This window comes from Corythoichthys intestinalis, chromosome 8 (genome assembly GCF_030265065.1).
Source record: "Corythoichthys intestinalis isolate RoL2023-P3 chromosome 8, ASM3026506v1, whole genome shotgun sequence".
NCBI classification, from domain to species: Eukaryota; Metazoa; Chordata; class Actinopteri; order Syngnathiformes; family Syngnathidae; genus Corythoichthys; species Corythoichthys intestinalis.
Genome location: NC_080402.1, coordinates 15,848,832 through 15,869,797, shown reverse-complemented (window position 1 = coordinate 15,869,797; position 20,966 = coordinate 15,848,832). Strand labels below are relative to the sequence as shown.

Here is a 20,966-nt window from a genome sequence, read left to right as displayed (position 1 = left end):
TATCCGTGAACGGACCAGAATGAAATTTGTTAGGTTCTCATATACGCATGCTCAGAGTTTTTGTTCTTTTGTCACAGGGCAGATTAAATTAATAATTGTAGCATTAAGGTCACTCTCATACATCATCAGCAACTTCATTTTTGATATATTAAAAAAAAAAAATGCACAAAGTAATGTTTCAGAAGTGAAACTAAGTTTATTGGACTAACGCAGTGCTTCTCAATTATTTTCTGTTATGCCCCCCGGGAAGACGTAAATGTTTCGCGACCCCCCCCCCCCCCCCCCCAAACTCTCTGCCGCCACTGTAAATAGTATAATTTGTCTATAAAATTACTATTACGACAAACATTGTGAAGAAAAAAGTAACATAGATCAACTTACAATAAAGTGCGCCTTTATTAACATTTTGTTTGTAACAAAAAAGACAAAGCGCATAAATTTGCCTAAATTAAAATAAAAAAAAAAAAGCCACTGTAAAAGTACACTGACACACATATTTGACCATTCGATACTGAGAATGTAATTAAATCAATAAATAATAATAAATTAAAATTGATTTGCATCATTAACGCATGAGGACAATATGCCCAAAAATGTGACCAAAAAAACAAAAATGAATAGAAGAAAAATGACCGTGTCATTGGACCGAGGGACAGTTTTTATTTTTGCTGCTCACAGTATCAGCTCCTTTGCAATGTTTGCAATGATGTGGGGTTATTTTGCACTGGGCATGCTAACAGTGCTTACTGGTTTACTGATGTACCACTGACAAAGCGGGACAATTGTTGGCAATATTCAGGACGTTTTAGCTGAAAAACAGTCAAGCGGCTTATCAATGAAATTGGAGTCTAACGTATTTAATTGATTTGGCTTCCCGCTGTTCGCTACAAACATTTTTAGACACAGTAAATAGAGTGGTCTTTCCCCCTCTCCCTCTGTATTAAAAGTCAAAGCCAAACAGCTCGAAAACAGCGCATTCTTGGCGGCCGGGGGAGAACCACAGGTGAGGGCGGTCGTCATGACGATGCCAAGCTGAAAATGGCACTTCTTAGGCGGACAGGCGTCACGTGAGAACCGGAGAAGACAGCGGGTCGTCGCGTGAGCCCAGTGTTCGGCGGCCGGAAAACAGCGCACAGCTTTTCATGGCTCTTTGCTCTTGCTTGGTTCAAAAATACTGCGCACACTCTGAAAATAAGAGCACCACTGTCACCCACTGAGTGGATGTGCAAAAGTATGTTCCCTGAGCTCACATGCGCCACCCCCGGTATCGTTCTGCGCCCCCCTGGGGTACTTTGAGAAGTACTGGACTAACGGAAGATGTGGAATATGCAGCAAAACAAAATTACTTAAGTGCAAAAATTTGGCCACTGTTGTCATTTTGTTGATCTGAAAACTGGTAACTTCTTAGGACTGATTAATTTAATTTGAAACCAAAATGGCAACCTGTTTCAATTTTTTTGTTTCAGGTCTGATTAATTGCATTAATTAGTTGCGGACCTATTGTTGCCTCTAGTTTCCACGAGAGCCAGTAGAGGGAGCCAGGCAGTCATAGTTCATTTTGAACTTACGGAACACAAGCTTTTAAAAATATATTTGAGTACATGAATTACAAAAATATTCAACTTTTTAATTAAAAGTAAAATTCATGAAAAAATCTAAAAAGTGCCACCAACTACTGTATTTAATTATGGTAATGTGAATAAATGTAACTCATTACTTTCCAACCCTGCTTTTTATTAATAAATTATTCATTCAGATGAATGGATGTGAATAACAATTCATACATTTTATGAACATCAACACCTAAATCAGACCTGTATCTAGGTCAGAATTATTTCAATGACCCAGTAAATTTAGTTGGCTTATTTAGTGTTTGCATATGAAAAAAAACCCAGCAATGTGTTATAAAATTTCACATAGCATTCACACCACTTATCCTCACTTGGGTCAGGCATGTTTTTCAGTCAGTGTAGCTCCAGTGTAGAATTAAAGGTGAAACAATAGGAGTTGATGCTCTTAAGTTTTGGGTAGACAGAGGAAGGTTTGCTACGATCAACGGAAGCGGATTTGGATGAAAGTGGTCGTCTACAGGACAAAGGGCAGGATGGGTGATCGGAGAGGAGGGTAATCACGGAATTCCTTTAGGTAGCTGCGATGCTTTCCCTTGGCCCAAACGGTCATCTGAATGAAACCCACCAAAGTGAAGAAGGCCACAGGAAGACACTGAGTCATCACCATGAAGCCTAGCCAAGAGCCCAGCTGCAACAGGAGGAGGAACATGAACATCAGTTTCTTGCTGTCCCTTCACTATGTCACATTAAGCATTTTAGAAAAAAAAAAAATACACACAACCTCATAAGTGTAGTTGGGACAGGAGACCAGTAGGAAGATCCAGGTGAAGGGATTCTTTGTTGGGTAGGGTATCTTCCTGGTCTTGGAGCCTAAATACGGTAATGATTAAAAAAAGTATATCCATTAAATTTATTTCTACTGTTACCTGTAAAAGTATTTATTAGAGGTGCATGATAATTATCGGTCCGATAATTATCGGTTCGATAATAGGAATTATGACGTCATCCCAATAAATCCGATAACAATATATGTTATCGGGCCTATTAATAATATTTTTGGCACAGTGTCGGATTGTGATGTGTGCGTTTGTTTCCACTCCTGTTTTGCCAGTATGCAAAGTTTTGTTACTGTTCTAGAGGCCGCGTTTTTCCTTCACTGAGTTATAAACCTTACTATGTCAATTAGCAAATGTTTGCATTTTACAGTGTTATGTTTACAAGTTCTTCAGAGGCCTTTTGGTTATTGATATGTAATTGCCAGGTTAAAGTTGTTTCATGGACCAAGACAACAGAAGTCTCCTCTCCTGTTGCACCAAATGTTTTATCTGCTGACAAAGCACAATACCAAATTGTGTTTATGTTTGTTAAGCATCGGTGCTCACTGTTCAGGGGAACACATCGTCAATGATATTGACTGATTGATTCTTGATTGACTCAAATTATATTTATTTGAAAAATTAATATGGACAGTTTATTTGAAGTCAAAACTGTTCTTGTCTTAGTTTTGTTCATTATAATAATGTTCATGTCATCATGAAAATTCTGGTTCGGTCAAAGGCAAATCTATATTGAATCAACCACTAGTATTTTTTAGCTACATTTATTAAAAAAACTCAGGTGAATATACATTGAAAAATATTATAGATATTATCAGATATCGTATCGGTATCAGCCTTGAAGAGCAGGAAGTTATCGGTATCGGTTTCAAAAAAATGGATATCGTGCACCCCTAGTATTTATTGTTCAGCAGTTTTATAATAATAAGACCAGTTCAATCGCATATCAACATGTTGAATCTGATTTTCAGAGTTAAATTTAAATCGTTGATTAAAAAAAAAAAAAATCATGTATTTATTTATTTAAAAAAATAGGAAAGTAATACGTTTTTTTTTTTTTATTGTTCAGTTTAAAAAATATATAATTTTAAAAAACGGGGGAAAAAAAATAGTAATTTTTTCCCTGATTTCTGCTACAAGAAACAAAGTCAATGCACATGATTTATTTTTGTGAGCTACACAAAATTATGTGGCAGGCCGGCTCTGGCCCTCGGGCCTTAGGTTTAACACCAGTGTCCTAAAACATGCTGACATACACATTATTATTATCAAAGGCCAGCCACAGCACTCAAGAAAAAAATATTGTCAAAAAAGCCCCTTTTGCACCAGGCGTTCAGGTAGAATAGTGTGTGTACCTGGCGGACGGAGGTTGCGCAGTGCGATGTGGATGGAAAAGTTCCCAATTTGACCAAACTGAGGAAGACAACATCTCGAATCAGAAACTTGTTGATCATGTCATTAATTGAGTGGAAGGATTCTTAATTTCTTACTAGGAATAAGATGAGGCCCAGTCTGATCTGTTGCTCTCCATAAACTGTACAAATAATGAAAATAAACATGGAGATTGACGTTTCAGAGAAACATTTATGCATGAAAGATAATGGACAGTTTGTATGAGCAGTGTATGCGCACTCACTTGGTGGCGTATATAGCGGGTGATTGATGTAATACGCCATCCATGCTGCAAAGCCCCAATAGTATGTACAATTCTGGAGAAAAAACATTTATTGTTAAAAAGTTCCTCAAGTTAACTGGGCACAGAATTACAGCATGTCCCACGACAAGATGACTCATAGTGTTACCTTAAAGATGTTGCGTAGTGGCATGGTTCCATGAGAGAAGCGATGGACAAACAGTGTCTCCAACAGTCTCTTGACGTAGTGGAAAGAGTGGCACATGCAGGCCAGACTGGGAAAAGCAAAAGCTCCGGATTAGCAGCTAATTGAAAAGCAGATGTAGGCTCATGGCCCTATTGTCATGGTAACACAATGCCCTATGTATTCATATCATGTCAGACGGCTAGAAGTTCAATTTAAGATAAAAATTAATAAATAAAATAAATTCTTTCTCTTACCAACTACCACAACATATACTTTGTGAATACGATGCATATACATGGCATAGCAGCAAATGAGTTAAGATATATTTTCTTCAATCAATCAATCATCAACTCAATCAAATTTATTTATATAGCCCTTTACAAAACCCGAAAGCCCCTCAAAGTGCTTTACAACAAAACATGGCTCAAGATACATGAAAATATTATACAATGAATTAAAAAATAAAAATAAAACAAAAAATAAAACAAAGACAGCGCATCGCGATAAAAGTCCAGCAAATAAAACAATAAAACCGATAAAATCCAAAGACACTAAAAAAACTAAGTATTTTCTTCAATACTTACTGCACGACCCAGTGTTTACTGGTGGTAAAATCATATTTGGGAGCATAGATGAAGGGGACCCTGAAGTAGAACATCAGGTAAATGACAAGAGGTCCAGTGTACTCTGTCAGGAAGACCTGAAAGTCACAAGATGTTTCATCACAGCGAATAGAGTACTAAAATACACATGTAGCCTACACATTTATATATGGCGGAAAACACAGACAAGACTGAAAAATCAGTTTTCTGCTCTTGCACTCCTCTTTAAAAGAAACTGCTGTATTTTAAGCCAAAACAACTGTTTTGTTTGTGTTTGACAGAACAATATGTCTATATGCTGCCATAGCAGATTCATGGCGCATTAAGCCCCTGAACTATTTCTAATTTGTCCGTTTTACCAAAGAAACCCCCGTTTACAGACGTCGCACAACAACTTTTCATTCAACCCAGCCATAAAACGAAGGTAATTAATTCTATTTATTATGTAAAATCTCTGTCATTTTTAGCTTTGAATAGTTAATTCATGTATAATATTTTGTTTAAAAAAAACAATTATTCACTCGCATATTTTAAACTTTTAAACAAATTACGTCACAATGAAAAAAATGGTGTCTTTAAAAAAGTCACGGATATCTACCTCATAACTATCGCTTAATTGCATTTTTTTTTTGTTACTGTCGCATTTTTTCCGATATGTTAGATGATAAATAATCGATCCACAGAAAAATTGAAAAAAAATTAAAATGTTTAAAAGGGTAAATATATGAGAAAGAAAATCTCGACCACTCCTTTTTTTTTTGTTACTTTCGCATTTTCCCCGATGTTAGATGATCAATAATCGCTTAATTGTATTTTTTTTGTTACTGTTGCGTTTTCCCCGATATGTGAGATAAATAATCGATCCAAACAAAGAAAAATTGAAAATAAACGTTTAAAAGGGTAAATATATGAAAACGAAACTCTCGACCACTCCTTGATGTCTGCAATTTCTGCATTGCGACCCTTGTTATATTACTATGCTTCACCCATAAAATCCCCCAAAAATCCAGCTGTGGCCATCCATTCACAGCTGTGTCTTGACACTCGGTGATACATGCTACATGGAGTTTTTGGATCAAAACAAGGTACCATAAGTACACGATAATATCTCGTTAAAGTCATGGAGTCTTTAATTGTGCTCTCGCGTGCTCTCACCTCCAGATACGGTCTCGCTGTTTAAATTTTTTTTTTTTTTTTAAATGCCCTCCTGTTCCATTTTTTTCCCCCAGAAAATTGAGATTTTAAACTTTCCAATGATGTTTCACACATGCATATCAGACAATTTTGAAAGTTGGCCAAATTGGGGTTCTCAGAGCGGAACTTCAAGTCACCTGACTGTTTTCTGCCATATATTAACACTCAAGTTTTCATTTTACTTTATGAAGTATTTTTATTTATTTATTTTCCTTTTCAGGCGTGGACAGGCAACAATCCAAACGTACAGCATTCATTTGTGTTTACATTCAATTAAAATCAAAAAGATAAAGGGCTGACGGAAGAAGCCAGAGCTTCTTAGTATGAGTTCCTACACTGTTACATTATGTTGAAAACTTCTGTTTCGCTTCTGTCCCGTCTCTTCTTACTTAGTTATGAGTCTCAAGAGAGACTTGCCATTTAAAATTAGCCCCCCATCGCAGTACTGATATCATATACAGTGCTATTACCGCCTCTTTAACAGGCTAATTACGACAACATTAGAATCCTTGTGTACATTACATAGCAGAGATTCTCCTCCAAGTCTCGGAAGAGGCAAAACATGAACTCCAATATCATCTCTCAACACTACTTAACCATTATTTGACTTTGAAATTAGTCAGACTCAGAGCTGTTCAGGATTTCAGGAACCTCTGCTTGGTGGTTCTCCGCAAAATCCGTACTTACCGTGACCCAGCTTATTTGAGCCCCCAGGTCTCGGAAATAAAATGTTGCTGTGGTTCCCACTGGAAGCTGTTGCAGAACATCTTCATCCTTTAGAGATTTCCCCTCTGAAACATACAGTTATTTTAGTTGACGATGGATTCTGAGTGAGTTTGGAGTGTGGAGAAAAACGAAAAAAGTTTGGCTATCTTACGATTGTGTTGTCTGTTGTCACAATTTCAGTTCCATCGCTACTTAACACGCAAAGAACTAGTGAAATAAGTAAAAAGAAAAAAACCCCTGCAAAATCTACATTATCTGCAATACGAACATTAGCTCACGCTGTAGCGTTGTGAATGGTCTGCTACATGGGAATTTAATTTTAAGGTTTATATTTATATACGAATGTTTTAATGAAGAAAAAAAAAACACTTGATTTTCATTTTGATTTCACTACTTAAATATATATCCTATTTGTACAAAGGGATGTCCCCGATTCGATTACGTGATAGGAAATCGGGCTTGATCACATCATTTTTAGAAGATCGGAATCGGGTGATAAAGATTGTTTTTTTAAGAATTGTATTTAAGGGCTACGAAGCAAAAAATAATAATAATCAAGATGTACAAGTATATTGTCCCAAAAAAAAAAAGAAATTCATACTACTTAACATTACAACACTACAGCGGAGGCAGAAATAAAATGGTAGAAAACTTTGTGCTAGCTGTCACGAGACGTTAACATGGCATCATGCAAGCATGATAATGTCTGAAGTTTAGTATGTAAATATTTTACATTTGTTGTGCTTTTTTTCTCCTTAATAAGATGCTGAGGAATTGGATCAGTACTCTGTATCGGCAGATCGGCAGAAACAGGTGACTCGGACGGGTGTGCAAAATATGTGATCGGGACTATGTAATGTTTTACATGATAAGTTTTTAGATAATTATCACATTCATACATGATAAATGTTCACATCTTAAAATGATGATTATCACATTTTTACATGGTAAAGTTTTGTTTTGCATGATAATTATCACATGATAGGTTATAACATATTTATAAGCTATAGAACATGTAAAATCGTGGTCTAGGCTGTTTTTTTCCCCTTGGTTGTGTTCATAGTTTGTTAGTTTTACAGTAAACCTCAACTGGGAGTGAAAATTAAACAGCCTGAAACAAGTGTGCGAGTGAGAGCAGTTATAACAATGAGTTGTAGCAACCATTATAATTGCATTAGGAAAAAAAAATCCAAACTCAAAAAAAAAAAATTGTACAAGCCCTCAATGTGTTGTTGCTTTTCACCAAATGACTTTATTGATTATAGGATTACTTTGAAAAAAAAACACAAATGACTTACTCGGGTCCAGACGAATGGATTGTCTGGCTGGGTACCACTGAGGATCTAAAACAGAAACAGACAGTCTGAATATTTGCTTTCTCTTAATTAGGATGTATGAGCCAATAGCAAGAACACTCACGGCTCTTGTGGAACATGGACTTGATCTCCCCAATGGTGGCATTTGGTTCCACCTACAGATAAACAACATGACAAATAAATTGACAAAAACACACAGAGGAACAGACAACAATCCAGTTTTCCATTCATGACAGTGATTAGCGGTAAATTTAGCTCTGGCTGTGCCCACACACAACCCGTGAAAGTGAGCAATCCAACAGCTGGTATTCGGGTTTCAAGAATTCTCCAGCCACAGCCAAAACACACGGCATTGTGCCAGGCTGATACCAACCAGCTTGACGAAATAGGAACCCCGAAAACAGCAAACACACACACAAAATATTGTGGACTATTATGAACAACTCACTGGCTATACTGTTGCTTCCATACGCCACCAGAAAAAAAATGACACACCTTCGAGGATTTTACAGTCTTTTGTGGTCAATGCTCCCAATAGTTTCATTTGATAACATCATGATCACAACTACAATTTTTTCTGGTGACACCAGTGAAGTTTCATCAGTATTATCTGTCACTACTGTAACATTCTTCCCATTTAATCTGAAAAATATTCATTTTAACGCTGAATAATAATGGTATTTTTTTTCAACTAAAATAAGTTGTACACATATGCTCTTAAATTAGAGCACTATTACTCTGTTGATTTCCTTTGGCAAACCATCATATATCTTTAGCTATTTAGATTCATTTGAGGCCTATTCTGCACTGATTGCTAATACAAAACACTGCCTCTTCAAATGAGGTGGGGAAAACTGGTTCCCCTGGCGATGGCGACAACCTGGTGGCGTAAAGTTATTTATGCCTGATTGTTTAATTGTTTAAGATGTGACATTATCCTATCGAAATTAGAGTTTGCCTGATTTTTTCAGTTTCAGTACAATCACTGGCTAAATGTTTGCCTTTCTATGTTTGCTGAACCTCCTGAGCCATCTCATTAGCAGACTGTAGCCCAGTTTTGATAAACTGTGGGGCTTCAATTCTGTCCACATCATTATAAAGACCCAGCTCCATTTTAAGCAGGTTGGCATTACTTAAAAAAACTCCCCCTTATGGGTTATGTACAGTATTTGCGATGCATATAATAACCCCTACACCTATCTGGGCCTCATTACGTGTACAGATCAAGGCTGTGTCACGTAAACCCTGACTAACATGCTAAAACATTAAAAAAAAAAAAAAAAAAAATGCAATTCTTTGTTTATCTGGCTTGCACAAGATGGAATAGTATTAGGAAACCATGCAATTAGCGTCTCTGTGTGGCTTGAAAAGCGCTCTAGAAATAAAATGTATTGTTATCATTTTTAATATTAATTAGGCTTCGGGGAGTAAAGATGACAATAAACCTCCAGCATATTACAGCGGTATGAAAAAGTATCTGAACCTTTTGGAATTTCTCACATTTCTGCATAAAACAACAATCATGTGATGTGATCTTTGTCAAAATCACACAGATGAAATTACAGAGTCAGCTTTAACTAAAACCACCCAAACATTTATAGGTTTTCATATTTGAATGAGGATAGCATGCAAACAGTGACAGAAGGGGGGAAATAAGTAAGTGAACCATCTGCCTAAGAAGACTTAAAGAGCAATTGAAACCAATTTTTACTGAACATTTTCAGCCAGGTGTGTGCCCAATCACTGATGAGTAGTTTAAAGCTGCCCTGCCTACTATAAACACACACCTGGTAAGAAATATCTTGATGAGAAGCATTGTCTGATTTGCATCATGGCTCACTCAAAAGAGCTGTCTGAAGACCTGCGATCAAGGATTGTTGATTTGTATAAATCTTGCAAAGGATACAAAACCCTCTCAAAGTCTGGATGTTCATCAATCGATGTTGTTTAGAAATGGAGAGAGTTTTCACTGTTGCTTCTCTCCCAAGGAGTGGCCGTCCACCAAAGATGACGCCAAGAGTTCAGCGCAGAATATTCTGAGAGGTAAAAAAGAACCCTAGAGTGTCTGCTAAAGTCTTACAGAAATCACTGGCACCGTCCCATATCTCTGTGCACACATCAACAATATGTAAAACTATGGCCAAGAATGGTGCTCATGGAAGGATTCCACAGAGGAAGCCACTGCTGTCTTAAAAAAAAAAAAAAAAAAAAAAAAAAACATTGTTGCTCGTTTAATGTTCGCAAAAAGGCACTTGGACACTACACAAAAGTTTTGGTAACATATTTTGTGGAATGATGAAACCAAAGTTAAATTGTTTGGAAGTAACACACAACATCATGTGTGGAGGAAAAATGGAACAGGTCACCAACATCAACACCTCATCCCCACTGTGAAGCATTGGAGGTGGGAGCATCATGATTTGGGGCTGTTTTGCTACCACAGGGCCTGGACAACTTGCAATCATTAATGGAAGAATGAATTCAAAGGTTTATCAGGATGTTTTGCAGGAAAACCTGAGGCCATCTGTCAGACAGCTGAAGCTTAAAAGAGGATGGATCCCGCAACAAGAAAATGATCCAAAACATAGAAGTAAATCAAGTTCAGAATGGTTTCAGAAAAACAAAATGCACGTGCTGGAGTGGCCAAGTCAAAGTCCTGACTTGAACCCCATTGAGATGCTGTGGCATGACCTAAAGACAGCGATTCATGCCAGACATCCCAGGAATCTGACTGAACTACAGCAGTTTTGTAGAGAAGAATGGGCCAAGATTAGTCCTAATCGATGTGCAGAAGCAAAAGCGTCTGGTTGAAGTTATTGCTGCCAAAGGGGGGTGACATAATATTAAATGTGATGGTTCATTTACTTATTTTCCCCCTTCTGTCATTGCTTGCTCACTATCCTCATTAAAATATGAAAACCTATATATGTTTGGGTGGTTTTAGTTGAAGCAGACACAGTTTTATCATCTGTGTGATTTTGACACGGATCAGATCACATTTGATGGTGAGAAATTCCAAAAGATGCAGATACTTTTTCATACCACTGTAGATCTTGCCTATATACTGTAAGTATAACACCATTTACCATTTACCATATTGAAACAGCTACAGTAATGAAATTAATAAAAACAAATAATAATTTCCAAATAACAGCTCTTTCAAGCTGCCTCTCTGAAGAAATTTTAAAAGCAACTCCATAGATTGATCAGAAAAACTGAAGAAGCCTTGCATAAGAGCAGCTAGCCTCAGGTGACAGGGAAGCTAGTTGTAAACATAGCTAATGTAACTCTACACATCAGCAGGCAATGCCCATCCAGGACTAATTTACAAACCTGACAACTAACTACAGTTTATACTTCTGTAAAAAATCATACAGGCATGTTTCGATTTCAAATTAACCACAATATTTTAATTAGTGGACCTGTCTGTTGAAACATTGTATATCATTTTGGTTTATGTGTACCATTGATGTTTTCTTGAAATAACATCGAATAATAATTCATAAATTAAATTGAAACAGATAAATTCCTCAATTTTCTCAGAAATCAGAATCCCAGAAAGCCACAATGTTGGACAATAGACCCTCTGCTGTTGAAAAAATTTAACGTCACCAAACAACAGCTACTGTGTATGCAGCAATTCATATCAGCAGACATGTCATATATATTGACATACGTACATCACCAATTTCATTAAAGTTGAGATGTTGTGGTAAACATACTGTAAATAAAAATATCATACAATAATTTGCAAGTGATGTCCAAACTATATTTAGCTGATTACACTACAAAGACAAGATATTTAATGTTCAAACTTGACAAACTTTATTTTTTTTAGCAACTAATTGTCAAAAAATTTATCACTGCAACACGTTCCAAATGAACTTGAAGAGGGTCATGTTTATCAGTGTTTAGATCACCTTTTCTTTTAACAACATTCAATAAAAGTTTAGAAACTGAGGACACTAATTGTTGAAGCTTTGTAGGTGGAATTATTTTCCATTCCTGCCTAATATACAGCTACAGCTGTTCAAAAGTCTAAGATTTCTGTTGTCGTATTTTCTATTCGAAGTTGTTATTTACCGGTAACTTAAGTTTGATGTTCCAGCCAACGTGGTCACAATCCCTCTCGATTAATTGTTCTGTTTTAATTTTTATTTCACAAAGACAATATTCATATTTAGCATATCATATTTACACTAATTGGGGAACATTAAACATATTCTTTCCAAATTTGGGTTATGTTTGTACCTCATCTATACCTTACAACATTTCGGATATGATCACCATGTGGCCAGAACTCCAAGCAGGCAGAGTTAGGTCACATGTGAAAGTGTGGGTTTACAGTTGCACACTTTCTGATGACGAGTGAGGCAGGTTCACCGTGTTCTAGAAAAGGTTTGACTCTTACTGACATAGTGCGATATTTTTAAAACACAGAGGACTACCATTTGTGTACAAAAAGCATTCACACACATAGCCCATGCAAACAATTATACATGCACAGTGTGTGATACTATATGCAAAAAGTGAAAATAGTCTGAGATGTTGCAGCTCACCTTGTCCAAGAAGCAGAGCTTGTCCTTGGTCTTGGCATCAAGTATCTCCACCTCAAAGAAAACAACAGCCTTTTTAGCTTTTTTAGCAGGTTTGCGTTTGACCGGCGCCGGGGCCAGTACCGGTGCAGCCACTGCCCCGTTAGCCGGCTTTTTACCAATAGCAGCCTCAAGTGCGAGGGCATCCATGTCAACAGTCCACCTTCTGGACTCACTTTATTCTGTTTACCCCACTACCCAAGTGTCAAGCCAAGAACCACTCTGAACCTAAGAGGAGAGGTGCTACACTCAGCTGTGGAAATAAATCCGTCTGCCCCATGCTTGGTGGAAGCCACTCCCTCTTCCTCCTCTACCTCATCCAACCACCCGTCCCTCCCTTGTTGGCCGCCCCTGTCTCATTCCTTCACTTCTGGCCAACGGCTTATTTTAACTGCCAGCCGACCCCTGGAGAGTGGACACATGTGCCTGCATAGTTGCACATTCAGAATAACTATATGCAAACATCTTGTCGTGGGTAATTTCCCAAGCAGGCACCCTCTTACAGAGCTGATTTGATTATGCATTGTATAACAGCGCTCTAACTATTCCATCAAAAACACTCAGTCTAGCCTGTGGCTAACTGGTTAGAAGGGAGAAAGGTGTTATGACAACCAACACCGTTTGACCCCAGCTCTTCCTCTGCCTGTAGCTAAATATAAAATCAACTGCTAACTCTGCATAACCCGCTTGCCAGTGAACCCCCCCATATGTCTATGTGATGATGTCATTAGATTGGCACTGCCATTTGTCTAAAAAACACTTCTTCGGCGGGCTGTGTTGCTTGAATGGTGGCTTCGAACGCTCTTTCAGTCACACACACAGAGGGATGCCCTTTCCTGCCACCCAAGGGTGATAATACCGAAGATTTTCCTAGCTAAGTGCTAAGTTCGGGCATTCCCTTTGGTGAAGCACACCCTTGCCTCTCCACACTCTAATGATCAACAGTTGTGAATACAGTTGCTGTTTCGTATTGGAAGACAAACAGTTAGACCTCGCAACAAGGCGCCCCAGATCAGAAATGTTTAGGTTTGGATCTAAACCAGTCAATGAACAAAGCACTTTGACCTGTGAGCGTATTTTTACAATACAGTGGATCCCCACATATTTACTAGAGGTGGGAATCTTTGGCCACCTAACGATTCGATTACGATTCAGAGGCAACGATTCGATTATAAATCGATTATTGATGACACCCACAACCCCCCCCCCAAGCTATTAGCTGCTTTCAATGTTCCGTACATTAGTTACAAAAATTGTACAAAAAGCCTCTCAAGCTTAAATAAACGACTATTTCAGTATCAAGTTAACAGCTCAAAACATTAAATAAAACACTCAAGTCCCCATTCTGTATCAGCAGCTTTAAACTACATTCAATTAATTTAATGTTGTGAATCAACCCTTAAAATTGTTAAAATTGCTCCCGTTATTCCATAATTTCCCTTCTATCTACTTTAGACATGTGAAAGTTTTAAAACCGTTTTAAAGATTTTGCCGATTTAGGAGTATTTTAGATAAAAAAGTTAATTAGGTTCGCTACAACACAGCCTTCTAGAGACGTCTCCTGCTTTAAGATGGCGGCTGGTTACTAACGCCGGCAAGTCTGTCATTTCGCATCTAGTTTTCAATACATGTGCTGCTAACGCCGTTGAGTCTGTCATTTTGCATCTAGTTCTATATACATATGATATCCATTACCTCCCGTAGCATGATATGGACGTAGTTTGTAGCGGCTGTCGGCAGCAGTCAGGTATTATTGCTTTTTTATCTCGCGGCATGAGTTGAACCAGAGCTGTGAGTTGAGCATTGTCATTACCCGTGTAATGACAAGCATGATGTTTACTCTCGGGATGCAATGCAGTCCATTCTTCATTGCGTCCTGAAGACCGCGCTGACTGTGTTTTAGTTCCGCTTTACTTGACATATTTCCATAATCGGAATTTGGATGTTTGTGAATCGTTCTCGAATCTTGCACGGCCGAATCGCGAATAATCCAAGAATCAGAAATTTTGCACACCTCTAATATTTAGAGTTAGAGTAACCTTTTTAATTTTTGGACAATTTTTGAAAAATGTCTTCATATTGTTTCTCTTTGGGAGGGAAAGAAACCTGTACTTATAGGATCTTGATACCTGGTTATTAAAGAATGTTTAGGCTTTTAAAACGTGGGCATTTGGCATGGGTAAATTCACAAAAGTTCCATTGTCACACAAGGACTAGATTAGATTTACATTCGGAGTTATTGGTGAATGCTTCAATTGTTGTTCTCATGGAAAAGGGGATGAGGTAGATTCATTTACAAACTAGCAGAAAAATGTGAAGCACCGCACTATTATTGTCTGTAGTCAGTTTGCTATCTAACATTTTTGATGATGGCGCATTAACAACAAGACTGTTTTTTGGGGGGAGTTTCTTTAAATAAAAAAAAAAACAAAAACAAGAAATGACAACTTAAAAATTCCTCTAAAATCTTTATATTTTAAAATCTTTACCTATTTTGACCTGGAGAAGCCCTGGGAATGCTGGTCTGTACAAGCTTATTTTTGGATATTTGTAAATGAGACATGTAAGTAGATATGTGCCGATTAGCCGGTTTCAAGGTATACCGCGGTATGAAAACTTTTTCCCCCATCGAAGATAACAAAATTGCTGGTATGGGAATACTTCGGCTACAGAATAGTTACAGATGACTGCAGCTTAAGGGAGGGCCAACCGACATGTAAAACATTATTTGCGGAGGGTAGCTGCCGAGGATGCAATACCTCCAGTATGATTTCATTTACACAAAATTAAAGGATAGTAAACACTGTCATGAACGTTAACTATAGCGTGTTTGTCTAGCTGTGGTAAAACGTGGTGTTGTTTTCTCTAGCAACTGTCTGTGTTGAGAAAGATAGTGTGTGTATAGTGTAACATGATATGAGTCATACACACGTGCTTTTTATAGAAAATAATTCAATTATTTTTGTTCTTATGGTAATAATGTTGAGCTGTGGGTGTAGGCTTACCTAAATACTGCATTTATTTGAATTTCATTTAGAATTTCTTTTTTATTTTTTAAATGTTAACATTATATTGATGTTCCAATTTGCTAATATGTTTTGAAAAATAAAAATCCTGCTCAATTGATTTTTTTTTTATGATTTAAACCCAGATAACTCTAACACATTTTAGGGCTGTAATTGCAGTACCGTGAAACTGTGATATTTTGGCTTAAGGTTATCATAACGTCAGATTATCATCCCAGCACATGCCTACTTGTAAACCCTTCAAAGTTTCCCCAAATGACGGCCAAAATGAAAGGGTTGAGAATTTGTGTATGGAAATATTTTTACATTATACTGCATCATACTAACTTGAAGCCAATTTGTGATGGGATTTTCTATAGACAATTTCACACAAGAACAGTCCCCAGGCCTTTTTTCCCCACACAAAAAGCCAATATCTGTAGAACCCATCATGTAAATGTACACATTTTTGCATTGTACATCGGTTGAGGTCGCCATCCTTACCACACTTAGCATTTTTAGGGAAACTTACCAGATTGCTCGTGACAGGAAAAAGTCACACATGACTATCATTAAATTGGGGTAGGTCGAAACGGAGACAATGGAATGGAATGGATTAGTACACACATAGTAATTGATTTTTTCTTTCTCAACACTTCGACGATACAAAGTTTTGTCACAATGTGTATTTATATAAAATAGCACTCAGTAGCACAATCTTTTACATGTATTTTGGTGTTAGTTTTGTACACAGACAATTCTACAATTACCGTACTTGCTAGTTTTATACATATATTGGATAAAGTGACAGTGTAAAAGGGTTATGGTCCCATGATACTGTTCTCCAAGCCAAGCATCCAAGCATGCCCATGGCCACTTTATACCACCCACACCCTCTCATCCTTGTCTATATAAAGGCTCATGCTAATAGCAACAGTCTGTCTCACTAGGGCATGATGAGCTAAGAGTAAAGAGAGGAGAACTGACTCCAACGCCTCTCGGTATGGTGAACACAAGCAAAGATGAATTCATTTGCCAGAATCGTCTGCCAAGGAAGTTGCAAGGTAAAATACCTGTCAAATCATTGCTTGTGTAATGTTGTTTAAATGTTGGGAGACATTTTTTTTTTTAGGGAACCATTCAACAGAGTTGCGCTAAAGTGCAAGGTAAAAGAGTAGATAATAAAATGGAGCCCCTTAGCACAGTCTGGTGGAAATCTGACAAAATAGAAATACATACAAAATTTTGGAAAAATGATGAATTCATTATTAGTTGTTTGCAGAATGTGTGGAATGGTATGAATGTTTTTTGATCAACTGTAGCAAAATTAGTACCTATTAGCTTCCACCAGCAAACATGAGGTTTTTGATTCCGTGTGAGATAGAAGAACAACATGGCCTCCACTTTAGGAGGTTCTCTAAATAAAATATTGTGGTAGAAATAAAATAAGGAGATTTAGATTTACCTTTTTTTTTAACAACCAGTGATTATTCATAGATACCCACCTCCCCTTTTTCTTTAGCTTTTTGATTAAAGAAGGTAAGGTTACATTGCATATTCCAAGGAGGTAACAATACATTGCATATTCATGCTTCCACCAAAAAGTGCTCTGTAGATGTTAATATGAACCATAATGTCATTTATTTAAATTGTCTTCTTTTTCTTTTTTGAATGCAACTGCTTGTAGGTGCGGGTGAGGGTACTGAATATTTGAATCACTTTCAAGATCAAACTATCAAAGTAAAAGAAAACAAAGCAATAAATCCAACACATCAAATGAGAACGTTTTGTTCATCAAGTCCAGATAGAGCTTTGTGCCGATGTGCTGGTATTTTGGAGTACATTTTACCGCTTAACATTTCTGTATAATTTTATGCTATTCTACACTTTTTCTATCACAACCACAATAATATACTTATTAAGCTAACCATTATTATCCTAATGAAGGTGGATTTAATTTAAATGACTCTTAGGGTGGGTCTCATTCACATTAAATATTCAGGGCTATCTAATGTGATGGCAGATGATGTTTCGAATACAATCCCTCTGAACCTTCGCATTTATGTTTGTTTGTTATTGTCATTTATACTGAGCATTCGCTTGTTAGTAAGAAATGTAAACATATACTCCCACCAGCCACTTTATAACGTAAACCTTAGTAGTAAAGAGTCGCCTTCAGAACTGCCTTAATCCTTCATAGCAAAAATTCAACAAGGTGCTGAATACATTCCTCACAGAGTTTGGTCCATATTGACATAATAGCATTGTCGGCTGCACACCTATGATGCAAATCTCCTGTTCAACCACATCCCATGTAGACGGCATTTGAGCACATTTGACACATTTGTCATGTTGTTGTTGAGCCTGTGCAAATTATAGCCTCAGTTTCCTGTTCAAATTAGCTGACAGTAGTGACACCCAGTTTGGTCTTCTGCTGCTGTAGCCCATTGATTATTTGAGTTACCGTTACATTCTCATCCGACCTGTGGCATCAACGAGGCATTTTCGGTTTCAACAGCTGCAGATTGTCTTGACTAGGCATGTGCCGGTATGAGATTCTGACGGTATGATAACCTTAAGCAAACATATCCCGGTATTACGGTATCACAGTATTGCAATTAAAGCTCTCAAATGGGTTATTTTGAGATATCTGGGTTTAAAAAAACAAACTTTTTTTCCATTGAACGGGATTTTTATTTTTCAAAACATTAGTAAAGTGGAACATAAGTATGTTAAGTTAAAATAAATAAAAACAATAACAATAAGTAATATTCTAAATAAAATTAAAATAAATGCAGTCATTTAGATGAGCCAAAACCCACAGCCACAGCTCAACATTATTACCATCAGGAAAAAAAGATAATTGAACAAATTTCTGTAAAAAGCACATGTCTATGACTCGTATCATGATTACATTATACACACACTCCATTTCTCAACACACATAGTTGTCAGAGAGAAAAAAAGACACTAACACGCTGGCGTTAACTCTCGTAGCTGGTGGGAAACGTTCATGACAGTGTTTACTAACATTTAATTTTGTATAAATGCGAAATCATATTGCCTCCTCGGCAGCCACAGTCAGGTAAACATGTCAATTGGCCCTCCTCTAAGCTGCGGCTGTCTTGAACTTTTCTGTAACCGAAGCATTCTCAATACCAGCGATTTCGTTTTCTTCGGAGGGGGAAAAATTCAGGAGTTTCACCTCCTCCAGCCATCGTGTAGCACAGCTGACTCACTGACGCTGAGCAACAACCGGTGGGAGTGGGTTGAGCCTTACAGCTGCAAGCGAGGGATTTCTCCATGCATTTTTGTGACACAAAAAATTGCTAATACTTCAGGGACGGTATGACGTAAAAATTTTACGGTTTTGAAACCATGACGTTTTCATACCACGGGTTTCTTTGAAACCGGTAATTGGCACATGCCTAGTCTTGATCATGTCTACATTCCTAAATTCATTAGGTTGCTGCCACATGATTGACTGATTAGAAATTCATGTTAACGGGCAGTCTGAGGATGTGCCTAATAAAACTGTTGAGAGTAGATGTTTTGATTCATTTGGGTCATTTATATGCTGTTGTGACATTTCCTCCTTAGGTTCACATTTACACATACCTATGTCAGGAGAGACACTGGCTGGGTCGCTTTCTGTCAAACTGGTTCGATCCTCTGGGGCACCGACTCTTAAGAGAAATGGTTTTTTTTCTAGCCCTTTTTTTGTATTTGTATGTGTTTTTGGTTGCTTCATGTTCATGATTAGGTGAGTGATGCTTGCTTAACTTCAAGAAAAACGTCAAAGAATCTTCTGCACTAGCCAAAGAGGGGCAGTTGAAGCTGGATCGTCTTATCAACTGGATTATTGAGTAATAACATAAGCGACGCCATGAGTCATTCCTGCCAGAGATGGCGGTGATGCTGCACCATTTATGCTATAATAATGCGTGTCTTCAGATTGCAAACGTGTGGTTTGATTGCGTAGTTAATCAACGCTAAATGGTAGCCCTACAATATACGACTAACTTGTTAGAGGTTTACAGTCAGTCAACAATAAACAAGATGATGTCCGCATTCATTAAGCTTCAAAGTCTCGGTCACTGAAGCCAGACGGTGTAAATTGGCGCGTGGCCTGACTCCGCTTATTCGTGTTGCCACAAAAGTACATTAGTGTTGGCTGTAAAATTTCACACAAATTGTTTGTAACTATACGGATAAAAGCTATTTATGATCCGACGCCGGTCAAGTGTTTCATTGTCACTACTCACCTCGTAGTGCTTCATCTTGTCAGTCCCTTCCTTGGTATCAAAAATGATCGACACAGCAACCTCCAATCAGAGAACCAGGAGCCCAATGTGCGGTTTAGTAGGCGGGCTAAACTTTACCTATTAGCCAATTAGCATTCGCGTAAGTCGTTAATATACGCCTACTTTAGCTACTTCCTGGCAAATGAGAGTTTAGTTAATTGAGAGGTTGTTGTAGTTGTATGCGGTTGTGCTAAAAATTTAAATGTCGGCAGTTAAATTTACAATCATACCAAATTATTTGCTTATTAGAGGGATTGGAGGGTAATAGGACAGATGATTTTTTTAAATTTTTTTTAATTGTCTTTATTTCAATTTATTTCTGCCCCTGCTGCTCGAAACAATTTTCATAAATTGAAAGATGCATTTTAATTATTTCACATCAAGTGCATAAAAAGTGGTTGACTTGTTTGTCAGTTTATCGTAAAATAATCCTGATATTGTACTTGGATTTGATCTCATTAAAATGCTGTAATCATTAAACAGTCATTTGTGTGTGGGTGGGGGGATGTGGGTGTGCGTGTGTGTGTTTGTGCGTGTGTGTGTGTGTGTGCGTGCGTGTGTGTGTGTGTGCGTGCGTGTGTGTGTGTGTGTGTGTGCGTGTGCGTGTGCGTGTGTGTGTGTGTGTGCGTGTGTGTGTGTGTGTGCGTGTGTGTGTGTGTGTGTGGAACGCATCGGAATCGAGGTCAGGGCAGAGACCCAGATCTGGACTGTCATTCTTTATTCATTCATGTCATTCTAGTTATTCTTAGCAATATGACTCAACAGTAATGAGTAATGACATCATCAAGCTATTGCATTTGCCCTGGCAATGCTTTGGTAGACTTATATATATATATATATATATATATATATATATATATATATATATATATATATATATATATATATATATATATATATATATATATATATATATATATATATATATTTCCCCCCCCCAATAATATCAGCTACAACATACTTCATAGTTGTGGCCATGTAACTCATAATATCATAA

The 20,966-nt window shown here is 37.4% G+C and overlaps 1 protein-coding gene across 2 annotated transcripts; it reads right to left on the bottom strand.

Moving 5' to 3' along the window:
- Positions 1 to 484: 484 nt before the first annotated feature.
- On the bottom strand, positions 485 to 19,996 carry tecrb (trans-2,3-enoyl-CoA reductase b). Of its 2 annotated transcripts, XM_057844521.1 has the most exons (12): positions 19,931 to 19,996; positions 12,625 to 12,675; positions 8,169 to 8,220; positions 8,048 to 8,092; positions 6,711 to 6,814; positions 4,812 to 4,927; positions 4,210 to 4,315; positions 4,044 to 4,116; positions 3,898 to 3,941; positions 3,763 to 3,820; positions 2,353 to 2,441; positions 491 to 2,259 (listed from the first exon to the last, which is right to left on the bottom strand). In XM_057844521.1, exons 1-12 carry the CDS (start codon positions 19,943 to 19,945, stop codon positions 2,086 to 2,088), a joined length of 927 nt encoding a protein of 308 aa, XP_057700504.1. In that variant the 5' UTR covers positions 19,946 to 19,996; the 3' UTR covers positions 491 to 2,085. The 2 variants fall into 2 exon arrangements, with proteins under 2 accessions (XP_057700503.1, XP_057700504.1); XM_057844520.1 differs by lacking the exon at positions 19,931 to 19,996 and having other exon boundaries at positions 485 to 2,259; positions 12,625 to 12,939.
- Between the last annotated feature and the right edge of the window lie 970 nt (positions 19,997 to 20,966).

Coding starts and splice junctions, on each gene's coding strand:
- tecrb (XM_057844520.1), bottom strand. CDS start 12,810: ATGGATGCCCTCGCACTTGAGGCTGCTATTGGTAAAAAGCCGGCTAAC. Junction 8,093..8,168: donor GTCCATGTTCCACAAGAGCC/GTGAGTGTTCTT, acceptor TTTCTGTTTTAG/ATCCTCAGTGGTACCCAGCC. Junction 2,442..3,762: donor GCGCAACCTCCGTCCGCCAG/GTACACACACTA, acceptor TACCGTATTTAG/GCTCCAAGACCAGGAAGATA.